General features: G+C 34.6%; 1 protein-coding gene across 1 annotated transcript in view; it reads right to left on the bottom strand.

The window, feature by feature from the left end:
* LOC106470238 (elongator complex protein 4-like) overlaps window positions 1-14,619 on the bottom strand; it is a 46,515-nt gene that overhangs the window by 5,052 nt on the left and 26,844 nt on the right. Inside the window, exons 4-7 of the mRNA XM_013930780.2 lie at window positions 10,767-10,886; window positions 9,559-9,969; window positions 6,329-6,428; window positions 5,865-5,971 (exon numbers count right to left, since the gene is read on the bottom strand). Of these exons, the coding sequence (XP_013786234.1) occupies window positions 5,865-5,971; window positions 6,329-6,428; window positions 9,559-9,969; window positions 10,767-10,886 (738 nt within the window). The remainder of the gene's footprint in view (window positions 1-5,864; window positions 5,972-6,328; window positions 6,429-9,558; window positions 9,970-10,766; window positions 10,887-14,619) is intronic.

Here is a 14,619-nt window from a genome sequence, read left to right as displayed (position 1 = left end):
TCCATATTATGTAGGAGACCTTGAGGCCACGTGTATCAAGGAACCAATACAGAATTTGGTGATAGGAAACATACCAGGTAGTAGAAACTTTGAGGAACTAGACAGAAAGACGACTGATGAAGTATCTGCTGTCACCAGCAAAGCTCAAGAAAAGAAGAGCAAATAAGACATCAAGACCCTGTAAGTGTCAAAAGGTGATATCTCAAATTTAGGTTTGCAGGAACTTAATGAAGTACAGAAGAAAGACCCTTCACTGCAAAAACTTTGGGACAATGCCTGGAAGAAAGTCTAGCACAAAACAAAGGGGAAAGATACTTATAGAATATAGGACCGGAAGGGTGTTCTATCCCAAATCTATCAAGGCAGTTATACTGGGGAAGTTAAACAGATCATAGTACCAACAGAATATCGGCCTCAAGTGATGAAGTTGGTGCATGCATCAATTGTGGGAGGACACCTAGGAACAAAGAAAATGACAAATGGAATCACCAATAACTTCCACTGGCTGGGAGTCCTCAAAGATGTGTGTAGATTCTGAAGGTCATGTGATATCTACCAAAGGACAATACCTAGAGGGAAGGTAGGCAAAGTGCCATTGGCGGAGATGCTTCTCATAGAAGAGCCGTTCAAAAGAGTAGCTGTGGACTTGATCAAGCCACTAACACTTGTGTCTGACAAGGGCAACCGGTATGTTCTGACAGTAGTTGATTATGCAACACATTATCCAGAAGCAATAGCACCAGTGAAGATAGAGACAGAGAGAGTAGCAGAAGCCCTCCTGGAGATAGTATGCAGAGTAGGCTTTCTGAGAAAAATCCTAAATGATAGAGGGATCCAGTTTACTTCAGAACTGATGCAGGAAGTGTGCAGACTCATCAGTACTCTGCAACTCTTTACCACCCCATATAATCCTAAATGTAATGGACTTTGTGAGAGAGTCAATGGAGTTTTAAAAGAGTATGCTAAAGATGTGCCAAGAGATACCACATGACTGGGACAGGTACTTGCAGGCAGTATCATATGCTTATCGAGAAGTCCCACAAGCAAGTACAGGATTTTCACCCTTTGAGTTACTGTATGGAAGAACAGTATGAGGTCCGATGCAAATATTGAAAGAGCTATGGATGGGAGAAAAAGAGTCAGAAGTAAGGAACACATACCAGTATGTGTTAGACCTCAGAAACCGACTGGAAGAGACCTGTCAACTCGCTCGACAGAGTTTGTATGCAGCTCAAGGTAGTCAGAAGCATTTTTATGAGCCAAGGATCAACATTTTAAGGTTGGACAAAAGGTATTAATTCTGCTGCCCACAGACCACAAACTTACCCAGCAATGAAAATGACCTTTTGAAGTACAGGAAGTAATCAACAGACTGGACTACAAGGTGGGTGTGAATGTGAAGAAGTATTTTGGGAGAGAAGAAGGCCTAATGGGTGCAGCTATTGAAACAGAGATGGATGTTGAAGGTGTGGCCATTACAGATGCAGAACCAGAAGACAGTGACTTTGTCTTAGAAGATGAGGACCTAGTAGACCTAAGACCACAAGTTGGAGATGAAACATACAAAGATGTAAACATCAGTGACGACCTAACTGGCAAGGAAAATAGAGAATTACAAGACCTACTGTACCAGTACACAGATATCTTCATGGATAAACCAGGAAAGACAGACATTGTGCAACACAAGGTCGAGACCGCAACCAGGAATCCAGTCAATGTGAAGCCCTATCAGATGCCATATGCAATGAGAGATCTGATAAAGCAAGAAGTTGAGGCAATGTTGGAAGCTGGAATCATCGAGCCTTCAAATTCAGCCTACTGTTCACCCCTTGTAATCGTGAAGAAGAGGGAAGAATCAAACCGTTTCTACATAGACATCCGGAAGATGAACCTCGTGACGAAGTTCGGCTCTGAACCTATGGGCAACCCAGAGGCCATCATGTCAAAACTATATGGGGCCAGGTTCTTTCAAAGATCGACCTCAGTAAAGGTTATTGGCAAATCCTGATGGAGATGGGATCTAAAGAGAAGACAGCATTTGTGACACCAGATGGTTGTTACCAATTTAAGCTGATGCTTCAAAACACCACCAACATCAAGCACTATGTGGATGACATTCTGACACAACTGCAAAATGGGAAGACCATCTGAAGAGACTTGGACAACTTTTCCAGTGAGTAAGGGTAGCAGGCCTCATCATCAGTCCATCCAAGTGTTACATCGGATATTCTGTGCTGAAGTTTATTGGACATAAAGTGGGGGACTGACAGATAGCCACGAAAAAGGAAAAGATAATCTGCATACAAGATACACAAACTCCAATGATCAAGCAGCAAGTCAGATCCTTCCTAGGGTTAATGGGATACTACAGGAAATTCATCCTAAATTACTGCACCATTGACTGACCTGAACAAGAAAGGCTTGCCCACAAGGTGAAGTGAGAACAACCACACCAGGTGGCATTCCAGATGTTAAAGAACATGTTGGGAAGCTCAATAATTCTTGGAATGCCAAACTTCAACAAACCATTCATTGTTCAGGCTGATGCTTCAGACATTGGAAGAACATGAAGATGGACCATTTCCAGTAACATATATAAGTAATAAGCTGTTAAATAGTGAGAACTACTACTCCATGATTGAACAAGAGTGTCTGGCCATTATATTTGCCATTCAGAAATTCCAGAACTATCTATATGGGTTTGTTTTTGAATTTTGCACAAAACAACATGAGAGCTATCTGCGCTAGCTGTCCCTAATTTAGTAGTGTAAGACTAGAGGGAAGGCAGCTAGTCATCACCACCCACCGCCAACACTTGGACTACTCTTATACCAATGACTAGTGGGATTGTCTGTCACTTTATAACACCCCAATGGCTGAAAAGTCGAGCATGTTTGGTGGGATGGGGATTCAAACCTGCGACCCTCAGATTGTGAATCGAGTGCCCTAACCACCTGGCCATCTATATGGGAAGAAGTTCATCTTCCAGACAGACCATCAACCACTTCCATACATTCAGAGGTGAATGATCAACAGTGCGAGGATCATGAGGTGGGCATTGTACCTTCAGAACTACAGGTTCTGCATTGAAGTTATTAAAGGGACTGCAAATGTTGGAGCAGACTGTATGAGCAGACTTTGTGTATGAACTAAGAACAGTCTTTGTATATAGTAATAATAAAAAAAAATATTTGATCTTGAAGAGGGGGTTATGTCATGATATAAAAAACTGTTTGGTTTGGATATTAGTGATTAATTTATACTTATGCTAAGCTGAAGGTTATGTTTGTGACGTCACTAATAGTGTTTAGTTGTACTAACTACCTGATATTGCCACGTTAACAGTGGCAAAACGTTGTTTTAAAATGATATATTTTTCTATCCCATTTTATCTGTTTTCTGATTTTGTTTTTATTCTGTAGAGTGTGGGATATTGCCAACATTTCTATAGAAACATGCATTCCATGCATCTTTTCTATAATATATTAACAAACAGACCAACAGATTAGTTTTGTTATAATAAGAGTTAAAAGCTGATCATTGACGTTGAAAATAGGGAGACAGATGATTAAGTGGTAAGGATATAAACAGCATGAGACGAGCAGGAAACAGCAGACAGATAATAGCAAAAGAGAATAAAGTTGGTGTGAAGTTAATTATCATAGAAGTAATAGGCCTAACGATTGAAACTGGCCTAACATTTAATATGTTAGATTGAAACTAACAGTAGAAAAGAAGATAAGAAAAATAATTTTATTCCAACAAAGCGTGGTTCCAAAGTAACTGAAGTAGCCTGAGTGCACTTTGACAAAAAGAACAGAGGATCTTCAAAAGAAAGAAGACCAAACAATTATTGTAAGTGAATCACAGAGAATACTAGTGCGATAGAACTATAGACGATAGTTCGACTTATCAACTGAAATTCTAAAGTAATTGAATAAGCCTAAGTGGATACTTGACAAGAAGAGAACTACATATATAGTATTTATGATATGCCCATAATATCTATAGTGTTGAAGAATTTATTATTGTATGTTATGAATACATATAGTATTTTGAAAACAAGTGAAGTGCGTGCTATTTATTCTTCATTGAATTCATTGCTAACAAATCACAGACACCTACTGTAGAAAAATCCTAAGCCCAACAACATAGTAGGTATTCATACTATTAAGAAATATAACTAAAACCTTTTTATTTTGACAATTGGCAAAGATCGGGTTTTAAAATTCTGACACAGATTTATAAATATTACAAGACTTTTGTACACAAAAACTTAGATTTTTTAATTAAATATTTTTAATAAAGATTTGTGAATATGGAGTAGTTTTGTTTACTAGTCTGAGTGCAAAGTGATTTTCGTGTTAAGATTAAAAATACTTTTATTCATCTGAAAAATTTCATATTTAATTTAATTTTATCTAATTTCATTTTAACCTCATAAATGTTATTTTTCAGCAAAACTATATATTTTATCTGTTATTACCTCTACCCTAACTCTATACAACATTGGTCAATTTGACTGACCTCATAACCACCAAAAAAACAAAAACAAAATCGATATAAACCTAAATTTTCTCTTTCTAGAATGACTTCAAATTGTAACATGAAACTACATTTGTTTATTCTAGATAGCTTTAAACTCGTAACAGTATACATCTGTTTATACTTAAATTTTATTGCTCCTTGAACTATGTCTAAATTAATACTCTTGCTATAACATGGAGCTCATGTTACCCTATCAAATTACATAATGTATGGGGGCTAGTCACAAGCTGTTCAGAAGCATGCCTCGTGAAAAAATTTTAATTGTTATTCTTTTTTCTTTATTTTACCTAATCTAACCTTTTCTAATGTAATAAATTTCTAGTTTTTAAATTTTAGTTACTATTATAATAAATAAAGAATACACATAAAAAACATGAAGTATAATACTTACATAGATCTTCTTTTTTTTGCCATTGACTGTCGATAACACTTAACCCTACTTTTTTATATTAATGGTACTACTCCACTAAATAATTTTCTATTTAATTAAATAATGCACCAAAGAACACAGAATAATAATGTGCAAAAAACAGACAATATACCATAACTATCACAATATTTCTGGTTTTCTAACTATGCAACAAGGGCTGTTAAAAATTCCGCTACGTTCATAGAAGTATTTCCTGTGGGAATAAAGATTGAACTTGAAGAGAGATAGATAATTCTCTGTAGAGAAAAACATAATATAATAAGTCATTTGACAGATTAAAACCTTTGGTATCTATTGGTTATAAATAATATAGTATTAAATGTAATAGAGAAATATTTGAAATTTATGAAAGATGTGTAGGTAGGTGTGGCAAGTGGGGTCTGATTTTGTATTTTATGGCTCTATAACCAAATAAGATTGAAGGCTATAAAAATTATGCTTTGCCTGAGCAATGACAACATTATAATGAGTAATTTACATTAAAGTTCATACTTCTTGGAGGGGTGTTAAATAAATTAGAAAAGAAGGGATATCTAGAGAGCAAATGCCACAATTCTCACACTAGGGGAAATTTTGGATTTTTTTTTTAAATATTTCCTTATAAATTAAGAAGTTAAAATTTATATAATATTAAAATTGGGGTTATCAGCTACATTTTTATGCATGTTTATTTATATATGATGATAAGAAAGTATTTTAATTAAATTTTGAATATAACTGACTAAAACTTCCTGACATGCACAAAAAATGATGCCCATTCTGAAAGAGTTAATACCAACAAAATCAAATATAGCCATGATAGAAGTAGTGTCCAGTAAAACTATGATATACATGTAGAAATTATAAAATTTGAATGTAATGACCAAATATCTGTTCTTTACATTACCTCAATAGCAAACTTTTTCTTTTTAAGTTGGAAACAAAGATCTTTAGTCTCTGGAATAAATGAAGTCAGAGAATTTAACCGTGGGAGTTTCACGATATGAAAAAGTCCTGAAAAATAAAGACATTCAAAAACTTTATTGAGAAATTATAAAAACGAATGTTTTTAAGTATCACAAAAAGAGTGTCATTGTTATTACAAGTTTTACTACATTTATTGAAATATAGGGTAATTTCACATTACTAAGTGTCTTTAATCCACTATTTGCTAAATTACAGTATAAAATGTTACATCTCTTTTAGCAATTTCTTAAAGAATTCTTGATTATGGGATGCTGACTGTTTATATCAAACTGAAAAGCACAAAAAACTAAATACTAGTCATTCCAAAATGAGATTTGATTTGAAGTCTAGATATATATACACTTCTAATATTTTCTAAACTTGATGTTACATAAAAATCATTACCATGATAATCTTTAAATACAGGGTTCATCTCTTTGTCTGATCCAGCAAAAGATTCTAATTTAACCACGGTGTCTGACTCAAATCTTAGTCGCTCCACGTCCTGAAAGTTTCTATATACAGTTATAAAAATACAAAACTACAAAACAAATTATCATCAAAAGAATCCAGTATCAAAAAACAGTGAAGAATAAATTTGAGCTGATAATGAAAAAAAGAGGAATTATAATCATTGTAAAACACTGCAAATGTTATAATTTTAGAAAGATAACTGCAGTAATATAACATAAAAAATGTTGGGGATAAGTTGTCTTTCTGGTTATTTCTCAGGTTAGAAACTAGTAATGAAAAAACGGCTGAATAAAAGGTAAATCCTACGTGCTTCAACCCACAATGTCTTACGTGGATATGATAGTAATCCTTTTAAAATAGTAAACTTTCATTTTAAGATTGCAGAAGTAAAAAATGTAGCTTTATATAATCTCCCACATAGAATATTATAAAACCACCCAAAGTAAAGGCCTTATAATAGGCTTAACACTAATGTCTTTTGACAAATATAATCCCCAATAGCTGTGGCTGTAATTAGATCTCAAATCAGTCAAGAAATGGAGCTATGAGCTAAAGGTTTGTACATGAAAAAAAACTCAGTCATTCTGTGAGCTGTTATGTCATGGCTAAAAGTTAACACTTTCTCACACTGAAAATGTATTTCTCATAGGTACTTACATCCTCTCACCCATTGCTATCTCAATCTTCATTTGCCCTCTAGGCATAGATAAATCTTATGAACAGGAAACATCTTTTACATCCCTATATTTTTGCATCATTGCAGCAACATGTGTTGATCATGTGACCACCCTCCACCAATTCCATTGCACCCTCTATACTAGCACAGCTCCCTCTACCATTGCAGCACAATTTTCATTTTCGAGAATTGGCATATACAAACCCGAAAACACTGGCAAATCAGTGGGAAGAAGGGTGGAAAGTGGGTGAGTACAGGTAAGTATCTATCGGAAAACATTTTCAGTGTTAGAAAATATTAACCCCAAAACAATACTACTTCCTCTCTACAACAGCTAGAATCCAACATTGCAAAGGTAGAGGAGCCGGTGAAGGTGCAAAAACAAATAATCAAGTGGAGAGTGACCACTATGAAAAAAACAGGTATGCAACTATTAAAATACAAGGCATATCTGTGGGAAGAGATATGCTCCTCACCCAGTACAAAAAATAAAACATGTAGGGCGGAAATGAAAAGAGTACATCGCTAGGGCTAGAGGACTGTATATGAATAGGCCAAGTGCGTTCCGCCCGAGCAGAAAACATCCATGGGAAGCACTTTGGGATATGATATTATGCCAAGTGCAGTCCAAGGACAAAACAATATGGAAGCACCTTGCATAAGTTTGTAAATCAACAAGTGTTGTCCACCTGGTCAAACACATCCAGGGGAAGCACCTATCAAGAAAGCCAAAGTGGGAGAGGAAGGAAAATAATAATAATTGAAATGAAGCTGTTCTCTCAGCAAGGAAGAAGTAGAAGAATCAAGGGCTAAAGGAGAGACGTAAAATTTGACAAACTTGAGCAATAAGGTGTAAGAAAGCAGACTCTCCTGACTGTCAGCGTTATGCAACTGACTCAAAAAAACTGGGGCAGGAAAAACCGAGTCAAAATTGTCCTCCCCCTGACAAAAACTTACTCAGAAGTGTGGTCCTAGAGAAAAGAGAATGAACAAAAGAGACAGTGAAACCATCTAGCTCCCGCCGAATTAATGCTTGAATCTCTTCAGCCAACATTGGCAACTCGCCATGCTGGAGACTAGTGAGTGACATGACTTTCGTCCATACTGGCATGAACTTCTTCATCTGGCTCGTGAAAATCCAAATTCATAAGTCCACATGGACTTTTGAAAAAAAGTAATAGAGCTACTAAATGAACAAGTAATTCCAACTAAAGGTGAAAGATAGCAAGAAACACAAAAACTTGGTAAAATTTGCTTGAAGAACAACTGAAACACACATCTGAACACTGTAGTGCCAATCGAGAATGTGAGGATTGTGCTGCAATAGTAGAGGTAGCTGCCTGCCCTAGTATAGAGTGCACATTTGGAGTGGTGGAGGGTGGTCACATGATCAGCCCATGTTGCTGCAATGACACAAAAAACAGAGGGGTATAAAAGACTGGTGTGCTATTCATAAGACTTACCAATGCCTAGAGGGCAAATGAAGGTCGAGATGGTTATGGGAGAGAGAAGGAAGTACCATTTCAAAAATCTTATAGTTCTTACACTTTTTTATATAATTATATTACAAAAATGTATAAGAAATAGCAACATGTTACCCTTCTATATAGTATGATGGCATAAAATAGTGTTATCACCCTTAAAATTGTAATATAATCTCTCAAATACCACCCTTAAAACTTACCTGTTTGGTTTAAGAAAACTAAGACTAGCTATTAATGTTTATCAGTTGAAACATTGAAAGAAACTGAAATTTAAAAAATGTGTAAAAAAAATTCTAGTAAACTACCATATTTATTCAGAAAAGATTTACAGTTTAAATATGTACTCTCATTAAAATCAACTTGAAGTTAATTTACTGATGAAAAAAAGGGATGGAAAAACAACTATTAAACATAGCATTTACTTATGAGATTACAACCCCTTTATTACAAAGTGAAACAGAACATTTAATTTGTGAGATCTCTACCGCTTAATTGAACCAAATCCTGAGTGAAAAGAAATTGTAGAGACTAGAATTGAATGACTCATGAGTTAGGAACCCTCACTGTTAACTAGGTAAGGGCAGCATCACAGAACAAAAACTTGTAGATACTAGAATTGACTGATTCATGAGTTGGGAACCCTCACTGTTAACTAGGTGAGGGCAGCATCATGGAACAAGAACTTGTAGAGAATAGAATTGAATGATTCATGAGTTAGGAACCCTCACTGTTAACTACGTGAGGGCAACATCATGGAACAAGAACTTGTAGAGAATAGAATTGAATGATTCATGAGTTAGGAACCCTCACTATTAACTAGGTGAGGGCAGCATCATGGAACAAGAACTTGTAGAGAATAGAATTGAATGATTCATGAGTTAGGAACTCTCACTGTTAACTACGTGAGGGCAGCATCATGGAACAAGAACTTGTAGAGATTACAATCAAATGATTCACTGGTAACAATAGTTTACCCTAGTCCATAACTTATTTTTACCAACCTGAATAAGATGTAACGGCACAGTAACCACACACACTGCATATGCTGACCTCAGAAGAGCCCGTAGAAGATGCAGAAACTTAAACATAGGACTGTCTGAAGAACTGGATCTTTCTGAATCACTAATAGTTCTCCATAAGGGTGATCCCAAAGAGTGAATGCCAATCCTCAGAATGTTTGGTTGAGCTGGGTTTGATGATGTCAAAAAATTTCCCTTCTTCAGTCTTCTCCAGATCTTATAGAGAACCATTTGATATGGCTGGGGAAGAAGTGTACCACTGAACTGCTGAGGAGACTCCGTGCTTCCCTCACAAATATCATAGGTTTCTATGTCACACTGCTGCATTAATTTACTGTCCATGACCAGGCTGACATCATAGTAATGTCCAAACTGGTGGACAGCAGGAGCAGGCTGAACAAAATACAACAACAAAGAATATTATAGCACATATAAACAAAATGTGTCATATAAATATAAACTTAAAATCACAATATTACACTAAGCAACATGACTTATGTAAAGATTAATTGAAATCCACAATACCAGTTCTCTTTAGAAGTGATAAGATTTTCCTAAGGAACAGTGAAATACAATACTTGTATCAGTATTTACTGCTTTAACCACTTCTGTAATCAGTGTTGTAATACAATACTTGTATCACTGTTACTGCTTTAACACCTTCTGTAATCAGTGTGATACAATACTTGTATCACTGTTACTGCTTTAACACCTTCTGTAATCAGTGTGATACAATACTTGTATCACTGTTACTGCTGTTAAAGCAGTAACAGTGATACAAGTATTGTATTACAACACTGATTACAGAAGTGGTTAAAGCAGTAACAGTGATACAAGTATTGTATCACACTGATTACAGAAGGTTTAACACCTTCTGTAATCAGTGTTGTAATACAATACTTGTATCAGTGTTTACTGCTTTAAGTTAACACCTTCTGTAATTAGTGTTGTAATATAATATTTGCATCACTATTAACTTTTTTAAGTAACAGCTTTTGTAATCTTTTCAATACATGCTGTAAGAAACTTTAGTGAGATGTAACTGATTTATGAGCAGAATTGAATTTTATGTAAGAAAAGTCAATAAAGAATTTAAAACATTTACTGCTGGTAGATATTTTCATTCACTAAATGTTTTATATCAACTACAGGTTTGAAGAAATGTACACACTGACACAGAATATTTATACCTGAACAACTGGAAGATCTGTATATCTCCATGCTATCTTCATAGGTTCTGCACCAACCTGTCGTGACTCTGGTTCAGATTTCCTGTGGGCTGAATTATCAGAGATGGGTGCTGGAAGCCCCTGTGGAAACAAAATTCAATTTCACCAGTAACAGTGTTAGTAAGGCTCTATCCATGATGTATAATCATTTCACTGATTTCCCTCTTCTCAAAGTGGAAACATTTACAATAGAATTTCTACACAGTATCTATGTTCTGTTTAAAATAATGCATAAAACATTATTTAGTTTGTTAATATTTAACTTACCTGAAAATGCATTTCTAACAGATACCTCTTTGGACACAGTAGCTATTCCTCACTGAACAGAGGCTGTTTAAAACATGCACAATTATAGATAAATTTCTATTGATTAAAACAAATGATTCTGTACGAAAAGGAGCAAATATTAGAAGCAGCCTTGGATAAGCTTATGGCAAAAATGAGGAAAAGGAAATTTAGTACAAATTTATCTAACATCTCTACAGAATGTGCAGCCAAGATATGGAAGTCAGACATGAACAATGAAATTGATTCTGTTGGTGATGAAGATTTAAGTCATAATGGAGATCATGATGAGGATGATTTTGATTCTAGCATGTTTGGTAGATGGAAAAATCGCTAAACTATCACTTTTGTTAATAACACATAGTGCAGTAGGTTGTGTTGGCCACATGACACACTACCGTGTGTCTTGATTGGTAACTTAACTAATGTTGTATCTATGTTATTGAATATAATAGAAGGGCTTTTGCCACACCCACCTGTCACATCCTCTCTTTCAGGATTTTTTAATAGTTCTCTCTCTTATGTTTAATTCTATATTATCTATAACCAATAAAAAAGCTAAGGTTTTTATCTGTCAAATGACATACTATATTATGTTGTTTTTTGGACATAGAATTGTCAATTTCACTGTTAGTATAAGCTTATTTCCCATGGATAACGACTAGCTTGGATCAATTTTTAACAGCTCTTGTCGCATAATTAAAAAGCCAGGAAAATTGTGAGAGTTAAGAGGGATATTGTTTGCTTTTTGCATGTTATTCTTCTATGTTCTTTGGTGCATTATTTAATTAAATAAAAATTATTTAGTGCATTACTACCATTAGTAAAAAAAAAGTAGGGTTTAAGTGTCATTGACAACTGACACAAAGAAAAAAAGATTTGGGTAAGTACTTTATTTCTTGTTTTTCATGTTTATTCTTTATTTATTATTATAAAAGTAACTAAAATGTAAAAATAGGGATCTCTTCAGGTTAGATTAGATAAAATAAATAAAAATAATATCAAAAACATGTTTCACGAGGCACATAGGCAAGCAGCTTGTGGGTAACGTAATTAGACAGCGTAACGTGACCTTCACATTCTCCAAGTGAGTTACAACTTATAATGGCATGAATAGTAGTTAGACATGGTTCATAGGGCAATGAAACAATAAAATTTAATTATAAATATATGTATACTGTTACAAGTTTAAGGTCACTTAGGAGAAACAAATGTAGTTTATGTTACAATTTGAGGTCATTTTAGAAAGGAAAAATGGGTAATTTAGATTTATTTTGGTGGTTATGAGGTCTGTCAAATTGACCAATGTTGTATAGAGTTAGGGTAGAGAAAATAACAGATAAGATATAGTTTCATTGAAAGAAACATTTTAAATGTATTTAGGAGGTTTTAGAGATTACACAAATCAAATCTGAGATTTTTCAGATGAAAAAAAAAGTATTTTTAATTTTAACATGAAAATCACTTTTCAAAACAAATACTTGATATATTTACAAACAAATCTTTTTTTTAGTTTATTTAAAATACTTTGCAAAAAATGTGATTTTTTTGCACGTGAAAGACAATGTTTACTGAAAGAATGTCAAATTTTGTAAAGATATACATACTATATTAAAAGTTATTTGTATCAAATCTATAAAGACTTTATACGAGTACAAAGAGGTCACATGGTTGGTCAAATTGATCGAGTCCGTGTTGAGAGAGTTAACAAACATCTAGACTTTTAGTAGTGTTATCACAAAACAACCCTGAGAGTTTCGATATAAATGAACAGCGTATAAATAAAGAGTTTATTTGAGTTGTAATTAGTTGTCTCTGTGCAAGTTCTTTATTCCACATGTAAATGTCTTTGAGTTGGTGGCTTGTGTACTCTGCTCATGACAGCACAACCCAAAATCTAAATAAATTACTTTGTAAGGAGTGTACAGTCAAACACAATGACTAAGCTCATGGGCTGCCCACACGCCTGTTACATGTAGAGATGAGAGTCTCCAAAAGAACTAAAACCTCTCATACAGGAAGTGCAGGAGATGCAAGAGTTGAAGTAACTAAACACTTCATGTCCTGCAGATGAATGGGGATAGTCTGAATCTGACTGAGTCGAGAATTAAAAAAGACTCCAAGGTAGACCAATTATTAGTTTCAGTCAGGAACAATTTGGAAAAGTTGATCAGCTAATCAAGATGAAAAGGAAAGATAGTGAAAAGTTGTAGAGGAACAAGAAATGATAAAAGGGAGAGAGAGAGATGTGGAGGGTTCATGGGTTTTGAGGAACAGAAGTGGACTCACAAGATTGTGAGAGACAAGAAACCACAAAGAAAAGGGAGGACTGATATCAGGTACCCTCAGCTTGAGTCTCCAAGGCATTAGAAGCACCCTCAAAGATTTCATGGTGAAGAATAGGAGCCAGAAGGAGACACTTGGAAATAAGATTTGGGAAGACAACTGGTAGAGAGAAGAACATCACATCCCAGAAAATTCCAACAAAGAAACCAAGTAGGTAGGGACAAGTCAGAAGAAACTCTGGAGGAGTTAGTAGGTCACAATCACTTGAGAGATCATTGTTGTTGCAGCAATTCTCCAGATCAATTTTTCTTTTTGTTAAGTTATTTATTGGCGATATAGCCTAAAACAAACTATGAAAAGGTAGTGCAAATCTCTTGAAACTGATTAAGTTTGTACTTAAAGAAACAGATCTGTTAAAGACAGTGCCATTGGATAAGAATAATGTTAATTTTAAGTGCAAGTGATTATGGGGATCTACTGAGTATGAAGGATGTGTTGTCCTACTACTAGTGGAGGGCTACTGTCACATGATGCATTAGTGCAGGTCACATTATAACATTTCTTAGGTGAGAGATAGCTCAAGGCTAATAGTGTTCACAAAATTGTAAAAGCACACACGCAAGGAATCCCTACTGTGTGTGTGAAGAGAGGAAAGCATATTGTTTTAGAAATCATAATATCATTATCTTTGTCAGGTCTTTGATAACAAATGTAAAAAAAAGTGACAAATATTTATTGGTAACCTTGATTTTCAAAATCATGTTACCATTACCTTTGTTAAGATGAAACATCATTTTCTTCGGGAATTACATTAAAAAAATAAAATCAATTCTAAAATATTTCTGAGTAAAAAACTTGGTGAAATAATATTCAGAATTATATTTATTACTTAAATTTTTAAATGTGCAAAACTTTCATTAGAATTGACTTAAGTGTTAATAACAATTGTCGGAAAATTCAGGTTGGAAATCAAAAGGGAATTATGTCTTTTATACAGTGCCTAATTTCTATAGTAAAAAACTTGTAATATACCTACTTTAAAGTGACTAACTTCTATGGTAACAAGCCTGAGTTATATCTACTTTATAGTGACTAATTTCTATGGTAATAAGCCTGAGTTATATCTAACTTACAGTGACTATTTCTACAGTAACAAGCCTTAATTATATTGTTACGTCTCTGGTCGTTGGTTAATTTTCAGTAGAAATTATTTTCGAAAAACTTCAGCGATACAAGTCCTTTC

The sequence above is a fragment of the Limulus polyphemus genome, unplaced genomic scaffold (genome assembly GCF_000517525.1).
Source record: "Limulus polyphemus unplaced genomic scaffold, Limulus_polyphemus-2.1.2 Scaffold3896, whole genome shotgun sequence".
NCBI classification, from domain to species: domain Eukaryota; kingdom Metazoa; phylum Arthropoda; class Merostomata; order Xiphosura; family Limulidae; genus Limulus; species Limulus polyphemus.
Note: the sequence above shows the minus strand (reverse complement) of the source record. Positions and strands in the feature narration are given on the sequence as shown.